This window comes from Streptopelia decaocto (assembly GCF_964273445.1).
Source record: "Streptopelia decaocto genome assembly, chromosome: 3".
Classification (NCBI taxonomy): domain Eukaryota; kingdom Metazoa; phylum Chordata; class Aves; order Columbiformes; family Columbidae; genus Streptopelia; species Streptopelia decaocto.
In genome coordinates this window covers 51,370,082-51,389,968 of record NC_138656.1, presented here as the reverse complement: position 1 = coordinate 51,389,968, position 19,887 = coordinate 51,370,082, and the positions used below count along the sequence as shown (strand labels likewise).

General features: G+C 38.5%; 1 protein-coding gene across 7 annotated transcripts in view; it reads right to left on the bottom strand.

Annotated features, from left to right (window-relative positions):
- The window catches only part of UTRN (utrophin), a 369,822-nt gene that overhangs the window by 64,807 nt on the left and 285,128 nt on the right, over nt 1-19,887 (bottom strand). For 6 of the 7 annotated variants that reach the window (XM_082049170.1, XM_082049169.1, XM_082049171.1 and 3 more), the window contains 4 exons: nt 13,645-13,913; nt 11,155-11,301; nt 9,580-9,658; nt 4,461-4,521 (listed from right to left, as the gene is read on the bottom strand). In XM_082049170.1, the coding sequence (XP_081905296.1) occupies nt 4,461-4,521; nt 9,580-9,658; nt 11,155-11,301; nt 13,645-13,913 (556 nt within the window). Of the gene's footprint in view, nt 1-4,460; nt 4,522-9,579; nt 9,659-11,154; nt 11,302-13,644; nt 13,914-19,285; nt 19,427-19,887 lie in introns of those variants that run through there. The other variant, XM_082049175.1, reaches the window with a different exon arrangement.

Sequence of the window (19,887 nt, the reverse complement as noted above, 5' to 3'; positions counted from 1 at the left end):
TCATAAAATACTCCAAATTTAAAAACCTACATATTAATGAGGTTCTCTAAAGCTTAAATGACAAACATTTACCCTTACAATCTGCTTCTTACCCATTATGTTTTCTGGCAGCTTTCTAATTATAATTGGCAAAGATAATCTCTGTTACAAACACTTCCGGGTTGTAAATAAAGAGCTGAAGAACAGTTAGAGTGTCATTTAACTTTTGATGTCTAGAAATAACAGTCCTGTTGAAATGAATGGAGTAAGTTGTAAGGTGTTTCAAGTTGCCCATGAAGTTGTGAAAATATATATATATATATATATTAAACTTTTTGCCTGCAAGAAATAAAACTAGAGAAAGGTTTGTGGGGTTTTTATTATTTCTTAGCATGGACGAGGCTTATATCTGTGTTAAAAATTGCTGGCAAACACCACAAAAGCAGATGCTGAAACAGTACAGCCAAATTTGAAATGGCATAATAACATTCCCACTTTATAAATATGTCACAGTGGTTTATCTAGATACCATCTGTTTTGGGTGGGTTTTTTTAGTTGTTGTTTTCTTTTGGGTTTGTTGTTTTTAATTTTTTTGTTGTTGGGTTTTGTTTTGTTTTAAAGCCCATTAGAAAATACAGTTTGGTGGTGAAAAAAAGTTGACATAATGCATTGCAAAGTTAATGTATATTAGGGGTTGGTGGAGCAATTTATATGCAGATACTTTGAAACCCCTCCAGAAAAAATGTACTACCACATTTCTTTATTAGAACACAAGGATCAGCAAAGGAACTGGTAACTGAAGAAACTCTCAAAAACTGAAATCTGTAGTATCTCTTTCTGCAAATTATAATTTGTTTTCACTTTTAAAAGAAATATTTCTTAATACTTCTGAGAATGGGAATATGGATATAACTAGATTAAGAAAAAATATTAGTTTTCTCAGTTCTCCCGCTCTCCACTTTACAGGCATAAACCAAGAAAAGACTTCATGAACAGTCTTGAAAAAAATGGAGAACCAGAAAGCATTCTATATTCCCATTCACCATAAAGCTGAACATGATATAGGAGGTGATAAAACAGGATTTTTAAGATGGTGATGCCAGCCTCTTTGCAGGATTACAGAAATGTAGCTGGGATGACTACAGAGTTTGATATTGATCAGTTTAATGATTACAACAAGAAATTGCTCTCTCTATGTAATGTCCTGCATGAGATTAAACTCACAGTGATGCTTTCTGTATTACCCTTTTGATTCTCTGCACAGTACAAATCTCTAATAATTTATAGCATTGAAAGGTACACAGCTAAAGAACACTTACATCACAGTTAAAAGAACAACAGTGAGAAGTGTCAGGGTAATTAAGTTTTCTGCACATTCCTTTCAGTTCATTGTGCACTCCCCAAAGATGTTTAACGATCATACATGTTGTCTCCTTTATTCTTCAGTTTCTCTTAAGTGCTATGTAATACAGGCTTCCCTTTCTTCATTTTCAGTTATAGAGGCCAAGCATGTATTATTTGTGTGATTCAAACAGTCAAAAGTGAACAGTAGTAGAAAACTCTCCTTACTAAACCAATGTCCTTTGCAAACCAATCTACTCAATGGCAACTTTGCCAAACCTTTTGACCAAACTTCATGCTTTTAGTACCAAAAGTGCATTAGTAAATACTGTGCCAGCTGTGCTGTATCCCCTGCATACTGCTCATTAGTCTCATTCTCTTTAAAAAAATATGAAAGACTAAGTTTTGGGTTTTTTTTTTAAATAGCACTGAGATTTCACAGATTTAGGTTTTCCTTGAATTCAGCTGCAACAGAGAAGACTAAGAGTATAGAAATAAAAAAAAAAAATTCTATCCATTTTCATTAAAAAAAATTAAACAAACAAAATTAAACAATTAAACAAAAAAGTAAGAAAATTAAGTTAATCTTTGCCTCTTTCCCAGAATTTCTTTATACAAACAGCCACCATTAAATCCTGTTGACTGTTCTCTTGAATTGTATTAAAAAAGCTCATTTAAACACTCCAATCAAACAAGTTTTTGTGTCAGCATAGTTTTCTTGTCTTCTTTAAACTGTATCTGAAATTAGAGAATTAACAAAGATTTCAAAGAATATTTAAAGCTTAAGAGTACTCTCCAACCTGATCCAAAGCAAATGAAGTTCAAAATCTGCTCTTTCCTCCTGTATTTTCCACAACTCTGTGCTTTATTTAAATGCTGCTGACAACACTGAAGTTTAGACGTGTAAGCAGTAAGAAATGAAGGAAACTGCCAGGGTCAGTCTGCTTGTCAGACTGTGGAGCTTCTGAAACTCACCCTCTTTGAGATCCAGTAGTTAACGCTGTTGACTTCATTAGACCTATCATCAAAGTAAAAAGGTCTCTGCTTCAATAAAGACCTCGATCCTCAGAGGGCTTGAGCTGCACACTCCTGCCCCTTTATCAAATATCTTGCTCAAGACCATTAAAACAATTTCTGAGAGATGCCAGGGTCTCTTTCTCAGCCTGACTGGCTTCATTCCCCAATTGAGCTCCAAGGCAGTGGATGATATCAGTGGACATTTTGCCAGCAAGCTGTGTGCTTGAAGTATTGCACCTAGTGCGCACACTGGAAAGACTGACTTTCTTCTGAACTAGTTATGATAAAAAAAATAATTCTTGAAAACAGAGCTTGGCCTGAGGTGGGGCAACAGAGATGCCCCAGAAACTCAAAAAAAAAAAAAAAAAAAAAGTATTATGATGTATGACAAAAGTGATATGCACATGAAATATTCAAGTAAAAAAAATGTTTGCTTTGCTCAGCACAGATCAGAAGCTTTAATCTTTGTCTATCTGTTGTGATGGTAGGACTATCTATCCTACATCAATCCTCTGGCACTGAATGTATTTGGGAGCTCCACAGTCCCCTCCAACAGGCCAACTCGCACCTGGTGAACACCCCCAACATCAGCTACCAGCTCAGACCAGGTAGAGCAGACACATGAATTGCCATCTTTCAACACCCACTAAGAAGATATTCAGAAAAAAAAGAAGACTGTTTCAGGGTAGTTTTCCTCTTGCTCTCTGTAGTTTGATACTTCAGCATTTATTTTTTTTTTTTTAATTACCACTGTAGGTATGAACATTTTAATTGTACTGTTGTCTGAATCTGGACAGTCAGTGTGCTCCCACAACCAGCCTCTGCCCTCTCCTCTCCCACTCAGGGAGGGAGAATCCTCTCTCCTCCAGCATGTCACAGCTTTCTGCTGCCTCCTGCAAAACTTTTCAGCAGAGGTGCAAATGCTTTTATAGAGAATTCAAGGATTTTCACAGTAGGTTTTTCCTTTTGCTAGTTACCTACCTAGAGCCTTTAAAAAAAATTAATATCACACTTTAAAAACAACTGTCACACCTCAAGAATGATGACAACAGGTTTGATCAACATAGATTCAACGTTACGTGCTATTCAAAGCTCTCAAGCACTCATAAACTGTTTGAAGCACAAATGCGGCCCTCGGATTTACAATAGAGCAAAATGAAATAATAAAAAGTCATCACTGATGTTCTTTGAGAATTAATTACCTGCAGGTCCAATTCATAGTCATCCTATGCACTAATAAAACTGGTTTTTTTCAAATTCAAACTAATAACATTTTAACACAGATTTTCTTCAGTCCATAATGAACTATTCTGCATTTGGCTTACTATACACTGCACCTTCTTAAAATTTCATTAACCTTTCAGGCAAAAAGCTATCCTTCTCTTAAAGCTGGAATCTTGACCTTTAAAGTACTGGTAAAGAGTACATAAATAAATGCTGATAGAATAAGAAAATCCAAGTTAAAGATTGCTCTGAGTAGAATACTTAAATTTCTCCATACCTCCATGACTACATATTTCTTAATATTTTCAAAATAAATATCTCAATCATTCCTCCTAGTAACCAAGGTGTTTGCATTTTTTTTGTCAATATTTATGTTAATTTTACATTTAAGTTACTATCAAGCACTAAAAACTTCTCTAAAAGAAAGACAATCAACACGTCTATTTCTGAAGGAATTTTGCAGAAAGTGATGAATGGGTTCTAGAGCTATTAGTCACCACTGTTCTGCTATAGGTTATATACTTTGAATTTTTAAATACATTATGTATTCAGCTTTTTTTCCCTTCAATCTACAGTTTATACTCTGGATGAGCCACACATAAGAACAAGGCTAGCTTCAATACCGACACAGTGTTACACTGGAGCATCTCTGCTGCTTCCTATCAGTTTGAGTAGGGATTTTAGGTAGGGTTTGTCATAGATCTCTTTTTCATATTTCTAAATTATACAGTATGTAAAGCAATAAACATGAAAATATATAGTATATGCAACATAATAGTATGTGGAGAAATTCTTGACAATTATAAATTATTCTAGTTACTACTTTGTGTTTTTCTGCCAGGTTACAGTGATAAGAGTCTCTGTTATGCTTAAGGAAGAAAGAAACAAGGTAAACTTACTTGATATAATAGGGTACTTTGTTATGTGAAACAGATCTCTGCCATGGAAACTGTACTGAGGCTGAGGAAAGGAAGAGAAGGTAATGATTAGTAAGCACCTGTCAAATAAAAATATCCAACTGTATTTTATTTATTTTATAATTAAAACAGTTAAATTAAATGGAAACAATTAAAATTTCCCAGACAACTTCCAGTAATTAGAAAATCAGCTGGAGAAAACTCCAGCAATCTATCAAGATGACTCTAGGCATCTTTTTGGTGCCACGCTGGAAATAAAACAAATGTGGTGATTCTATTTCAAAGAAGGATAATAAATTCTGAACAAGCAAGCTATCCATCCAGGGAAAATGGAGACACTGGTTTTCCTACCTCCATAGAATTATTATCAGTTTAAGTTTTGAAAATAAACACTTTTATAACTATAATTAATACTCTACAGCAGAACAAAAGGAGAAATATCAACCTTATTATTATGAGTTACAACCCTTAGCTCCTATTTGCAACTCAAATTAATTTGGATGAACACTCTGTAATCAACAAGGAAGGCATTAAAGCTTCTGAACAGCAGTAGTCTCTGCAGTATTTATGTCAAGTCTGATACACCAAGAGATATCATCCACAACATCAAGAAGCCTTCTACGCGTGGAGTTGCAAAAGGCGTGAAGTCACACATGACACACCTCTGCTCATCTGAAGATCTTGAGAGATAAAAGGGGAAAAACTGCTCAGGCCAACAGGACTGCTAGTGTACAACTTAAAAGCAGCTCTTTACTGAAGAATTGTAGGTACGTGCATGTCCCACCAGAAACTACCAGACTAGTACCTGGTTCTTTAGGGGTTTATCATAGAAGAAACTCACTTCACTAGATTTACTGTAGAAGCAGAGATTGAAAGACCAGGTAAGGAATAACTGATCCTCACAACACTTTCAAGACAGAGTGCCCACTCTTAGGTGCTTAGTTAGTCAGTTAGTACTTGGATGGGAGCCCTGTTTAAAAACTGGTAAAATGAGACACACTTTTGATCCACATTGGATTTCATGTAACTAAACTCTCAATTAATGTAGTTTTTTGGAAGCATGGCCCACTTTAGAGCACATCCCTCTTTGGAAAAAAAAAAAAAAAAACATTTGAAAGTAATTAACTCTTTTTCCCCTAAGATCTATCTTTGCTGCAGTGAAGACCTACAGGCCTTGTGAGTCCCACAAGCTGAGGCTGCTGCAGAGAGAGGCAGGTCTCGCCCTAACCTCAGCTGGCTGTTCCCTGACCAGTTTCACAGCTGTGACCTCTTCCTGGACCACACAAAATTTCACGGCTTATCATTTGAGAAACATTCATGTAGTGAAAGACAAATCAACTAGGAAGAATATTTGGGATCCTACTGGAACCAAGTAAACCACATTATTCACTGGAAAAAAAAAAAAAAAAAAAAAAAAAAAAAAGAGAAAATTGGAGGAGCTGGAAGAGAGAGAAAAACAGAGAGGGAAAAAAAAAAAAAAAAATCAACCAGATAGGCAAAGGCGGCCATCAGCTTTAAAGGCGGCCATCAGCTTTAGAGTTTCATGCTTTGGTGTTGAAATTTGGCACGTATGGTAGCTCTGGTCCTACTACACCAGTTTTGTCAGTTAACTAAGAAGAAAAATGTGGCCACTGTTTGCTTCGGTACTATTTCTGTCCTATTCTATACTAACACAGATATGGACTAAGCAACCTAACAAATTAAATTGTTAATTATTATGGACTAAGTCATATTGTATTTGTTTAGGAAAAATCTTTCTATAAACTTTGCCTGCTCTCTGCTGCAAGAAACTCTGCAAAATGAAATTTCCATTCTGTCTTTTAAAATCAATTTCTCAGTGAAAACTGAAAAAGAGTAGTTATTAATTCTGGCACTCACTAGCAGGCATGCAGATATTAGTAAGACTGGACACCACTCAAAGATGTTTTGAGCAAGCCACTTGCAAACCATGGCTATTTGTTAGGGAATATGTGGAGTCAGTGGTCCATGGATGTTCATGGATCCTTCTAAGAAAACATACAAGAAACAACAAAGAGGACTGGATCTTGGGCCTTAGAAAACAGATGAATTACAGAAAAAAAAAAACAAAGTTATTGTTTCCAAAAGCAGGAGACAGCAAACCAATATTTTTGCAAAAAATAATAGATTATAAGGATTTTTCATCTTTATCCTTATTAGGGATGTGTAAAATGTACTGATCAGTAACTAACTTGCAAGGAGCAGAAAAAGCACTGAAAGACAGAGTCATCAAATTCTGCCTAATACTGACATAAGGGAATAAAACAGCTCAGAAAAGAGAGGGATCATAGACTGTAGTGGCCTTCTGATACTGCTTTACCTCAGCCTTCTGGTGCAGGACATTTTAGGATAGGCCAATGTCATATTGTTCACTAGTCTTCAAAAATAGTCTGAAGCATTTTTGTAGCGAAGGTCTGGATGAATCCAGACCTGGTAAGAACTCCAATGGCAGCATTACATGCTGCACTGTGTCTTTTTAGTAGAGATACATTACTAGCCACTGCACAGGTGAAATCACTGGATTAAGGGCTCTGGAATCAAGGTGCTAGATGATCTCATCTAGGCTCCCTTTCCCATGAAACCAGATGGTCTTTTGAGGTCCCTTCCAACATGGGCTATTCTGTGATTCTATCTGATTAACAAGTAGAAACAGGTGTTTTGCTATGAGAAATTACTGATTAAATGACAATTTGGAGCTAGTCAGCTGAAAATGCTGTGACAGCAAGATATGGTCTCATGTTACAATTTGGAGGAAGAGTAATAGGTCAGATAAATTTAAAATAGCTGCTCTAAAATAAGCACAGATAAAAATTGTCCTCTTATTCACAAGTGGAACTTTGGTGATAAAGATTCACACGAGACATACATATCATATCAGTTTTAGGAGTCTGAGGTTATTTTATTCAGGCTACCACTCTACTTGATTCTCATAGTTAGAAGTCATTTATGGCTGCTAAAAAGGTTTGAAAAATTTGATTTAGAATATGTACTATTTCAACCTGTCTGGGTAAAACCTTCATTTTTCCAGATTTAATGATTTTTTTATTACTTTCCTTTTGAAGTAACTGTCCCTGACTTTCATTTAACAGGCTTTATATATAAAGTTGCAAGTATTAAGTTCTGTAACTCTGTCTAGTTCAAGCTCTTAAACCAGATTTCTTAAAGAAGTTTTATCTGTAGTTTGTGTGGGGAAGGAAGTTGTTTAAAACAAATAATTTAAATTGATAACTGCATATTATTTGGTTTTCTACGACTGTGGTTTTCAGCTATAGGTCTTTCCATTCTCTACCAACATGCATTCTTGAAACTTTCCCTTCTTGACTTCTGTATGTAATATAAACCAAGTGTCCCCTTAAGCCAGGAGAAGATGCCTAAACAAGGCTGAGGCATGCTGATAAGGCACTACATAGCCTCTTTGGACACAATCCTATGACTGTTTTTTCCAGCAACAAAGCCACTTCACCACTCACTCAGTCTTGTGAATGTAATATTTGCTGTGGCACGCTGTAATCCAAATCAAGGAAATTATCCAGGTCAAGGCAAACAGAACCAGCTAGTGGTGGGGTTTGGGGTTTGTTTGTTTGTTTGTTTGTTGTTGTTTGGTTTTTTGTGTGTGTGTGTGTTTTGTTTTTATTTGTTTAACATGTACATTGGTCCAGGTAGGAGAAATGAGCAACCTTAACAGTGACACAGGAGTGAAGTTGGGAACTTCTCAAACAAGCTAGAGTAGGGGAAAGTGCACCTTCTCTACTTTGCTTACTAGTCTATTTTAACAACGCAGACTAAACTGACTACTCTCCCAAACAGCAAATCTGGCATTTTTCAACAGTGCCAAAGGTACCACTACCTATATTATTTTTAGCAAACTATTACGTAGGTGTAGTGTCCAGGTCAAGGTTACAAGTTTGAGATTGGAAGGGCTACAAAACCACTGTGGCAACACTATGCGGTATTTTAAATTGGATTAAAAAAAAAAAAATACATACTTTTAAAGTTGTTTGTTTGTTCTCTCAATTAAAAAAAAAAAAAAGGACAAAGTGGCTCCAAGAACTGTTATTTTGCATAACAGATTAAATATTTTAAACACACAGCATCTTTTCTACTGTGATGTTTACTGAAAAACTAGTGTCAATTTAAAATAAGAACATGGTTGTCAGGTAACTCCAGAAGAAATAAAGTTCTATTTATTTTTTAAAACTATATTAGTTGTTTAGCTATACAGTGACATTCAGCACTTAAGAATCTTCGGGTGTTGCGGTTGAGCTGCTCATTTTTATGTTCACTTCTCAACTCTTGCAATAATTTTATCTTTATTATGGAAGCCCCCCCGTTAAAAACTAGAGAGGTTAACACTTTGTGTCATGAGCTCTATTGATTGTAGATAGGCTGGAACATCAGAAAATCAACATGGATCTTGATATCAAAACTTATCTATCTGTAACATATAGGTCAAATGAGAACAAGGAAGCAAAACCATCTGCTTTTGTCCTCTTAGTATGTGGGAGGTCACAGGCTTACATCTCTAAAATTTTCACTAAACGGAAAAAGACGTAAAGATGGGTCTCAAGAGGAAGTGATGCAGGTTTGTTTTCCCCATCCCTTTACTTGAAGTTTCAGGAATGTATGACATAGCTCTTCCTTTGTGTCTTCCCAGCAAGGGTGGAAGCAGAAGGAAACTGAGGAAAGAAGTAAGCAGGAGATGAGAAGGTGAGGTTATAAACACAAAGATTTTGAGGGAATGAGATGTCAAGAATGCAAAGATTTTGAGGAAATGAGAAAATGTGGTTATGAACACAAAGATTCTGGAACAGTGACAGCCTTTGCAGCCAACTAAGGACAAAGAATAAAGCAACCAGAGGCACAACCGTAGCTCAGAAATGTATTGCAGTGAACCCCAAGGGAAGCACACCAGTGAGAATGTCAGTGGAGTTATAAAGATGAAACAACTCCACAAAACCAGGGAAGTAGATAGCAACATGGAAGAGGAACTTCCTCAGGCCAAAGAAAAACCTGGAATACAGAACAGTCAGTTTTTGAGAAAGCTGTCATATCCCTCATGCATCTATTAATTCAAAGAACTTACTGGAAAGAAAGTGCTGTGATGCAGGCCCAAAATCTCGGTGTGCCTCCTGTAACTGTTTAAGGCGATCCTCTGCAGACACCTACACATAAACACACGTACACAAAATTTACATTGCATTTAGTTTGTAACACCAGGACCATGATAATAAACACAGTTGTTTACATAAATTTTTAGTTAAAGAAATTTAAATTGTGTCATAGCTCTTGTTTGACATCCAGCTAACCATGGCTACTTTTTTCTTTCATTTACTTGGTGAAAGTCATGTTCATATCTTGCAGTGTTCTTGTGCAAGAACTGCAGATCAATAATGAACAATAGTACAGGGTATTTCAAAGAGATGGACTCAATCTGAAATCACTATATCTTCAAAATTGGGTCCATCTTCTTGAAACATCCTGTAGTTTCATAGTGACTATAGCCAACCGCTGAAGTTTCTGACCTTCTCCCAACCCTTTCATTGGTCCAAATTTGCAGAGTCAGGAGGTCTCTGATTGTATTTTGATCCCACAGCTGCCTTTCCAGAATAGAACCATTTTGGAAAATACCACTTCACTGGCATCAGCTGACATGACTTGAAACTCCACTAGTATACACAACAGCAGTTTGCCAGCTTAGTGTTTAGTTAACTCAGTTTGAGAGGACACATCTGCAAAAACAAATCAATAAAACCACCTCACTACCAAATTACATTAGGAAAGGTAAGGACTGATATGACACAGTAATAGTTTTGCCTCTCAGGAGTGACTGATTCAAAACTACTAGGCCAGAAGACAACGCCCAGGTTTTGAAAATTCACTACTCTCAGCTAGAGAGGCGACACATCCTCCATCCTTTCCTCAATTCTTTCAGACACTTAATATCACCCTTAGAAACCATGTAAAGAAATAAATATCAGCTGACTCACAATAAGTATTTCCTACCCAAAAAAAGAATAAGGAAGTGCAAGAATGGATAAATGAACTTAAACTGATGCAAGAAACTTAATTAAACCATTCACTATGAAATTGTGCATGAGTTTGATCTGTAATCGGCACATTGATTTACCTTTCTCAGACAGTTTAAGCACAATAATTGTAACTAAGCAATATGAATCTCACAGCATACCGTCTTCTGTTTTATAATGCTAAATGTGCTATTACTCACATCTTGTTATAGCTCTCCTAAATACTTTAAGTGAAATTCCCTGTAGAAACTAAATAGTCAAAACTAAAACAAAACAACTTTCACAGAAGCTGGAAAGACAACAGAAATACATACACCGGTTTTCAGTAACAATGATCTATGCAGTAAAAATACTGCTATGAGACATACAAAAAGACATGTAGCAATAGTTCCCACTAGTCTCCAGAGACTGATGCAGTCTCCTGAGAGGGTAAACTGCTGAGACATCTTGAAAGGAGAAGCTTTTGGTCAACACACAGAAGGAAAGACAGCTCCCTTTGTTGCTTTGGTACCACTAAATGAACACCTTAAGGACAGAAATAATGAACAAATGGTAATAACGCATCATTTAAGAGAACAGAAGAGACTGAGAAGCATTCTCCCCCTTCCCACTGTACATGTTCAGAAGGATACCTGTAAAAGTTTCCACCGCATATTAAGATCATCCAGTTGACGAGACATCTTTAATGACGGATAAAGGTCAAGTGGAGACAGCTGACTGGACAAATCATTCACTGTTTTAACTTTCAAGTTGATGGGGGCAATTTCTTCTCTAAATGCCTAAAAAAGTAAGAAGTGTACATTTACATCCAATGGATATCTGAGCAGTATAAAAGCCATAAAACAACGTGGTGCTGACTTGCCCAATGTGGCAGCTTATACTACACAACTGTGCACAACTTGGCCCTCCAGCAAAGGAAGTTCACTCAATTCAATATTCTTATTAACTCCTTCATAACCACCTTTAGAGAAAAACAATATGAAATTTACTCAAATGTCCATACTCAAATTGCACGCCTAAAACAATTTAAGTAAGGCTTTTAGTGGTGCCACAGGGCTTTAGAGCTTTTCTTTCCAAAAAGAGATGTGCAGTGCTCTAACAGGAGCTTTAGCAGTACAGAGTCTGTCAAGCACTCTTAAGAAAAAATTGTGTTCAGTAACAACAGTTTTCCAGTATTAAGCAGCTGACACAAATTCAATTTAGAAACTATTACTGAATTAGCAAAGCATGAAGGAATGTATCTTTTAAGAAAAAGGAGTACGACATTTTACCTGATTAGAACTGCAGAGTAGAACTATTACAATGATTAAAAAGAAGAAAAAGGTTTGTTGAATCAAACGGAACTTAATACGGTATTAAGACGAAATGGTTACAAGTTTTAGTTACAGCTGAAAAGATGCATCTAATGTCTTTCTTGCTGTGAGCAGTTAATTGTTCAGTCCTATAAATGGCTTGATTAAACATGACGAAACAAGCCGAAAAAAAAATATTTTCTTTGGACATTTCAATTACTTACCTCCCTTCAAAACCTCTACCATCAGGCCCAGAAACAGAAGGCACCTACTGGCAAGAATGAAGCATTTGGCCCCTAGTACATCAACAGATGTATAATTTTTTCCATAGCCATGAAAACCTAAAAGACTTTGCTTTACTTTTCTTTACAGAAAAAGTCATCAAGATCTGACAGATAGTTTCTAAACATGAGAAGAGAGTTATTCAGCACCAACAACTTAGTGCTTGCTTTAGAATCTATATTAAAATGTAAGAGAGGGAGGAATAGATGCATTACTGTTCTCCTATCAATAGCAGTCTGGATATAAATCAGCTTTGATGCTTTTGTTTTTGAAGATTTTGTTTCCGTTAAACATGCAAGTAAAAACAAAATTTGGACAATGAGGATGCTTACATTGATACATGTGAAATAAGGCAGCCCTGTGTTAATTACATATGAGCTCACAGGCTCCGTATACATAGACTATTTGAGGAAACTGGTTGCAGCCTGTGGTCCTTCATTTTTCTAACACCAGCAACCCATGCTGAAGACATGGATGGTCAGGTACATGATCCCAGGATCCCCTAATGTTTTGCCATATTAATTCTTGAGCTTAAAAACTGAAAAGTTGTGTGTGTGAAACAGAAGCTTGGTGATAACTGCCAAATTTGCCTGAAACAACAATTTCCTCTACGTACATTTGCATAGCCACGTGTTCTCCTGGAATCCCCAACATTCAGGCACTCCCCCAGGCATTGTGCTGTCTCCAGTCAACTTCCTTGGACAATGTTAGTTATCAGAAGGTAATTCCTTCTTTGGGGAATTCTGCATTACTGGGCCCCTACACAACCAATGTAGCTAAGCAGGAGACAACTACTACCCATCGTGAGCAACCATGCCTTGGGGTACTGAGCCCTGCATGGCTGGCCTGGAACCCCACCTGCAAGAACTGATATGGTCATGAGAACACTGTACAGTAGCATGTGTTCTCTTCAAAATAATCGTAAAGAGAAACCAGGCTAAATTAAAAGTTAATACAAATTTTCACTCATATCAGCTTAAATAAACAATATATGTGTGAAGTTTGTGAAAGTTAAGGAACATAAATTAAAACTATGTATATACTTATGCATGACTGAAAGAGCTAAAAATATTTTTCTGAGAAGAAAGTTATACATGATGGTCAAACACATCTGACAGCTCACCACTACCAAAAGGAGGGGAGCCTACTCTCAACTGCCAGGATGATGGCTGACTCAGTTCACTCATACTCCAGTGCCTGGACAAAGCTCCAAACACACCCATGCACTAACTATGGGTTAGACAGTATTTCTAGCAGGGGAATATTTAAACCCCAGGACAGATTTTTTTTCATTTAATGAATGTTATGTTCCATACATATCAGGATCTTGCTGATCACATGTGCTTATGCAATCACAGTTGACACAGCAAATGTAGCATAGTTCTGAACTTTGAGACCTTGGATCTAGACTTTCAAGGGCACTGTAAACTGTACATGAGAATTTAAGTATACAATGTACATATATATTAATATCTCATGTGATTAGAGGTAGTAGAATGGAGGTGCCTGAATCTCAGGCTAAATATTTCCCAGGAGTTCCACACTTACTGTAGTTTTCTCAATGTGATCCGGTAATGAATCTATGAGCAAGTCTCCCACAGGTTTCCAGCTATTCCTCACATTCTCAGCCTCCTTCAAGTCAGCATCAAGGTCATCCATGGCACACTGCAAGTCTTTCAGTTTTTCTAATGCTTTGTCCACTTGCTTCTGCCAGATACTGGCACTGGCATTTAGGTTCTCCCATTTCTCTTTTACCTCTGATGACTGCTTACGCATAGCTTTGGCAATCCTCATGGCTTTCTCCTCAGGGGTCAATTCTGCAGAGGGAAATAACAGTTACACTGTTTATTTTTTCTCTTATTCATGTCTAGTTAAACAGGTGGTGCTCCTGACATGCACACTCAAGACAATCAGTAAGTCACAGAATCACAGAATGTTAGGGATTGGAAGAGACCTCCAAAGATCATCTAGCCCAATCCCCCTGCTGGAGCAGGAACACTTAGATGAGGTTACACAGGAATGTGTCCAGGAGTGTTTTGAATGTCTCCAGAGTAGGAGACTCCACAACACCCCTGGGCAGCCTGTTCCAGTGTTCTGTTACCCTCACTGAGAAGAAGTTTCTTCTCAAATTTAAGTGGAACCTCTTGTGTTCCAGTTTGAACCAATTACCCCTTTTCCTACTGTTGGTTGTCACCAAGAAGAGCCTGGCTCCATCCTCATGACACTCACCCTTTATATATCTGTAAACATTAATAAGGTCACCCCTCAGTCTCCTCTTCTCTAAGCTAAAGAGACCCAGCTCCCTCAGCCTTTCCTCATAAGGGAGATGCTCCACTCCCTTAATCATCTTTGTCGCCCTGCACTAGACTCTCTCCAGCAGTTCCCTGTCCTTCTTGAACTGAGGGGCCCAGCACTGGACACAATATTCTAGGTGCAGTCTCACCAGGGCAGAGTAGAGGGGAAGAAGAACCTCTCTCAACCTACTAACCACCCCCCTTCTAATACACCCCAGGATGCCATTGGCCTTCCTGGCCACAAGGGCACAGTGCTGGCTCATGGTCATCCTGCTAGTCCACAGTCAAGTGATAATTTATTTCAGTAGGTACAAGGTTGAAGAAAGTCCACCTTGCCATAACTGAAATAAACCTTAATCAGTCCTGATGACAAAATACAGCTTGATGAAAAGCCAGAAAACTATTCTTGACTTCCATGTATTATGATATGGGCAAAGTAAATGCAGCTTATGGATGATTCATTTTTGGAGGCACGGGGGGAGGAAAGAAAGGATCATTCTTCATGGAAACTGCAGTAGGGAACCTGAGGAACATTTCATGTAGAAAGAATTTCTGCAATCCAGTCAAGAGGTCTACATACTGTCTTGATGAAAGTCATGTTCATATCTTGCAGTGTTCTCGTGCAAGAACTGCAGATCAATAATGAACAATAATACAGGGTATTTCAAAAAGATGGACTCAATTTGAAATCACTGTATCTTCAAAATTGGTTCTATGTAGCTTGGTGAGACTGAACCAGATGGAGACAGTCAGAAGCTAAAACGAAACATTACAACTGACTAAGCTGGGAGTTGCTCACTTAGGGAAGGAAGGTGAGGGGGGAACACACAAAAAAAATGGGGGAGGAGGAAGCTTTTTGCTTTTCTGAGGCTCAGTGGATGTTGAAATAAATGCACAGTTGTTGTTGGAAAAGTTCTCTTGCTATGCCTCTGGTGATGTAGCTATTGTTCCATAGCACCCAATACAGAAAAGCACACTGCAAATAATTAATAAAAAATAAATCATAAACATATATTTCATTTGTAGATAAGAAAAGCAGGCACATTTTTTCCCAGATGTAAAAGTAACAGGAAGTTGTTTGGGTTAAAAACAGAGTTTCTGCCAACCAATTACAAATATTTATTTTAAGTTTTTTCAAATCTTGCTAGGTCTTATCAGTCTTGATACATGCTAGACTACAAATATTAGAAAAGTATTCAGCAACACAATCCAGGGTCCATCTGAGAAACAAACAAACACACACACACCAACCCTCAATGCACAAGTTTTGCATTTTACTTGGTGGTGCAGGGGTAGAGGATGTTGCCAAATGACCAAATGTTGCCCAAAAGCACAAAGCAACTTGCAAAGGAGCAATGAGGAGAAAAAAGTATCACCACTAGCAACCAGATGAGAATAGGAGACAAGGACAATCAAGAGCCAACATCAAAGGGAGAGAAATACCTAGGCTGCAGGTTGCAGAGTAGCATGTTTAACTTCTAGAATTAGAAAAGCTCTTCTAAAAAACAGAGACCCATTTGAAGAAAGAGCAGAGCTGAGGGACACAAAAGAAATTTTGAGCTTGGCAAAATATTTGAGTGACTTGCTGGGTGTCATAAGCTGTCACACAAGAGCACCACTCCTGTGCACTCTGCCTGCAAAGGCAGAAGCTGGCCAGGCTTAGGAGCTCCACAACAGCAAGAGGGTATTTGAGAAGAGGAATTTGGAAAGGAACGGGTGTGACAAAAACCTGCAATGTGAAGGGATATAAATTATGTATGAAGCTCTGGGATATAGAGATGTGGCAGTAACCCACAATTTGCAATACTGACAGACCAGAATAAAGATGAAGACCAAAGATAGGCTGTGATAAATTGCACCTTTTCTCTGGAATTCCAGCAACTCACAGTAGAATAAACAACATCATAGGACACCACAGTTCTGGGATGATCTCTACCCCAAGCTTTCCAACAGATTTTAGAAAAAGGAAAAGCAATAAAGCTCAAGATCTAAGCAAAAAAAAAACAAAAACAAAAACAAAGCAACAAACAGAAAGAAACCCAAAAGAAACAAACCAAAAAAAACCACCAACTCTTTCAGATAAAAAATATTTTTTTAAACAAAAAAAACCAGCTACAAATTGCTTACATAAAGATATCAAAGAAGTTGTCAATGAGAGTAATTTTGGAATTATTCACCATTAAGAATGATAATATACCATCAGTGAATGAATGAGAATCCACTACAGTCCAGTGACAAAAGGGCAAGCTGAATTGCAGCATGCAGGAAAGCTGCACCTGGTGGCAGAGTTTAGTATCACAGGATACACTTCAGAGACTTTGATACAACTGTAGGTTGAGGGCTACCAAGCCTTAGGAATAAAAGCTGCAGGACTTCAAATTATGATTAAGGGAGCACCTGGATTTATAACAATTTACACAAGGAAAAGGAACATGGAACTTCACTTAAAGGGGAAAGAAAATTGCAGACCCAGTGGAGAAAGTCTCTTTCGTTGGCATCTTGAACATGTAAATATAGGGGACATTATACCAAGAACTTGGACTAAGTTATATATATGCAAAGCTGCAATCTGCTATTTTTCTCCAACATCATGGGCTTGCATCATCCTTTACCTGTTATCAGAGCCAAACCCTACCAATTCTGCAAAAAAGAGTAGAAAGTTGGAAGGGCTTGACAGTTCTAAACTAGATTACTGGTAAATCATTTAAAATGCTGAGTCACTTGACAAGGAACATGCTGAAAATCTTGGTTGTCTATAACTGTAGTGACACAATGGATTTGATGAGTGTGTCTCACTCCAGTAGAATCAATATGGAAAAAAGTGGCTGTAGCAATAAATGGGAACAGAAGAGAACAACAGCCTGACTTGTCCAGCTAAACCAAGGCATCATTACACATGACAGACTAGTTGCATACTTTGGGAGGGGAAAAAAATTCAGATTGACTGGAGTGATACAAGTATCCCAACATAACTGAAAATCAAAACAACTTTTAAGACTGTTTGTCAAATAAATGTCATTGTGCAGGTGTATCTGCCACATAGTTTATTTGACAACTATTAATTCAATGCAAGACTTCTTTATTTTATAGAAGCCTTGGAAGGGCTTGTAAACTTGCCCTAAATAGAGATTAACTAGGGAAAGAAAGCAAAACACACATTTTTATGAGCTAGAAAGCCATTCAGCATCTATTAATTTAAGAGAAGATACATCTTGTATAACTTCATGTTTACCTAACTTATTAATGACCAACACATTACTTTTTTCAAGCAGATAATACATTCTCCAAGATACTGGTTGCATAGCATAGAATTGTAAACCTCAAAAAAGAAAGTCTTAGTGAGAATTTTCTTCTCTGAGTTTGGAATTCCTATCACCAGTTTGTTGTTAGACACTCTGAAAGACAGAATTCCTTTTAGCTGTGAAAAAATGCTACACAGTCAGCAGCTGCTCAGAAAGTGAGAAAAGTCTATGTTCACCAGACCATCTGTTTACCAGAGAAGAAAGATATTAACTGACCTTGCAGTCAGGGAGAAAGAGCAGTGGGGAAAAAAATGAGGAGGGAAGGAGGGAAGGAGGGAAAAGGAGGGGGAAAAGGAGGGGGAAAAGGAGGGGGAAAAGGAGGGGGAAAAGGAGGGGGAAAAGGAGGGGGAAAAGGAGGGGGAAAAGGAGGGGGAAAAGGAGGGGGAAAAGGAGGGGGAAAAGGAGGGGGAAAAGGAGGGGGAAAAGGAGGGGGAAAAGGAGGGGGAAAAGGAGGGGGAAAAGGAGGGGGAAAAGGAGGGGGAAAAGGAGGGGGAAAAGGAGGGGGAAAAGGAGGGGGAAAAGGAGGGGGAAAAGGAGGGGGAAAAGGAGGGGGAAAAGGAGGGGGAAAAGGAGGGGGAAAAGGAGGGGGAAAAGGAGGGGGAAAAGGAGGGGGAAAAGGAGGGGGAAAAGGAGGGGGAAAAGGAGGGGGAAAAGGAGGGGGAAAAGGAGGGGGAAAAGGAGGGGGAAAAGGAGGGGGAAAAGGAGGGGGAAAAGGAGGGGGAAAAGGAGGGGGAAAAGGAGGGGGAAAAGGAGGGGGAAAAGGAGGGGGAAAAGGAGGGGGAAAAGGAGGGGGAAAAGGAGGGGGAAAAGGAGGGGGAAAAGGAGGGGGAAAAGGAGGGGGAAAAGGAGGGGGAAAAGGAGGGGGAAAAGGAGGGGGAAAAGGAGGGGGAAAAGGAGGGGGAAAAGGAGGGGGAAAAGGAGGGGGAAAAGGAGGGGGAAAAGGAGGGGGAAAAGGAGGGGGAAAAGGAGGGGGAAAAGGAGGGGGAAAAGGAGGGGGAAAAGGAGGGGGAAAAGGAGGGGGAAAAGGAGGGGGAAAAGGAGGGGGAAAAGGAGGGGGAAAAGGAGGGGGAAAAGGAGGGGGAAAAGGAGGGGGAAAAGGAGGGGGAAAAGGAGGGGGAAAAGGAGGGGGAAAAGGAGGGGGAAAAGGAGGGGGAAAAGGAGGGGGAAAAGGAGGGGGAAAAGGAGGGGGAAAAGGAGGGGGAAAAGGAGGGGGAAAAGGAGGGGGAAAAGGAGGGGGAAAAGGAGGGGGAAAAGGAGGGGGAAAAGGAGGGGGAAAAGGAGGGGAAAAAGGAGGGGAAAAAGGAGGAAAAAGGAGGAAAAAGGAGGAAAAAGGAGGAAAAGGAGGAAAAAGGAGGAAAAAGGAGGAAAAAGGAGGAAAAAGGAGGAAAAAGGAGGAAAGGAAAAAAAGTCTGATGCTGCAGTGGAAAAAACTTGATTTTAATAAGCAAGTTTTGTCATTAACAAAACAATGAAAGCACCAATGGCTTTTCTGTGTCTCTAGCAGAGGCAGAGTGCAATGGAAGAAAAATTTTCACACCTAAACTTCACAGCATATAGCTTCTTTGCATTCTTACGTATATGGAGAATACTTACCCAGGAAAGCTACCAGCGAAGAAAATTGTTCTTGCTTAATAACTTGGTTTAGGTCTCTCAAAGTATTCCTGGCTCTAGCAATTTTGATTTTAAGCAACTTTGCTTTATCCTCATCATGTGGACCTGAATTAGAGATCTCTTTCCATCTTGCACATTTACATTAATTTCCTTTCACTTTCACTATATGCTTAGTAAAATACACTAGAATTGGAGCTGACGTCATCTCCCCTTCCTCTCAAACGTTGTCTCTTCCTTGGTTCATTCAATCTTTGCAGCAAAAATCAATGGGTGTCAGAGCACCACAATCATTAGGAACACTTTCAGAGCATTTGAACAGACACAATGGCATACGTCAGACTCCTAAGCAGCAGAACCAAAAGCAATACTATCACTGCCTGATGAAGTCTTTAGCATCACTCCAGCAAAAGCATTCTGTGGGTTTCTAACAAGCTGGACAGAAAACTTAGTTCTCATGGGACGGGAATAGGAATTTCAAAGAATAAGTGGTAACTGGTTAATGTGGAAATGTAGCAATTAGTCAGACTCCAAACACCCTACCATGTAATCATAACCCAATATGTCACCATTTTCTTCTTATCAAA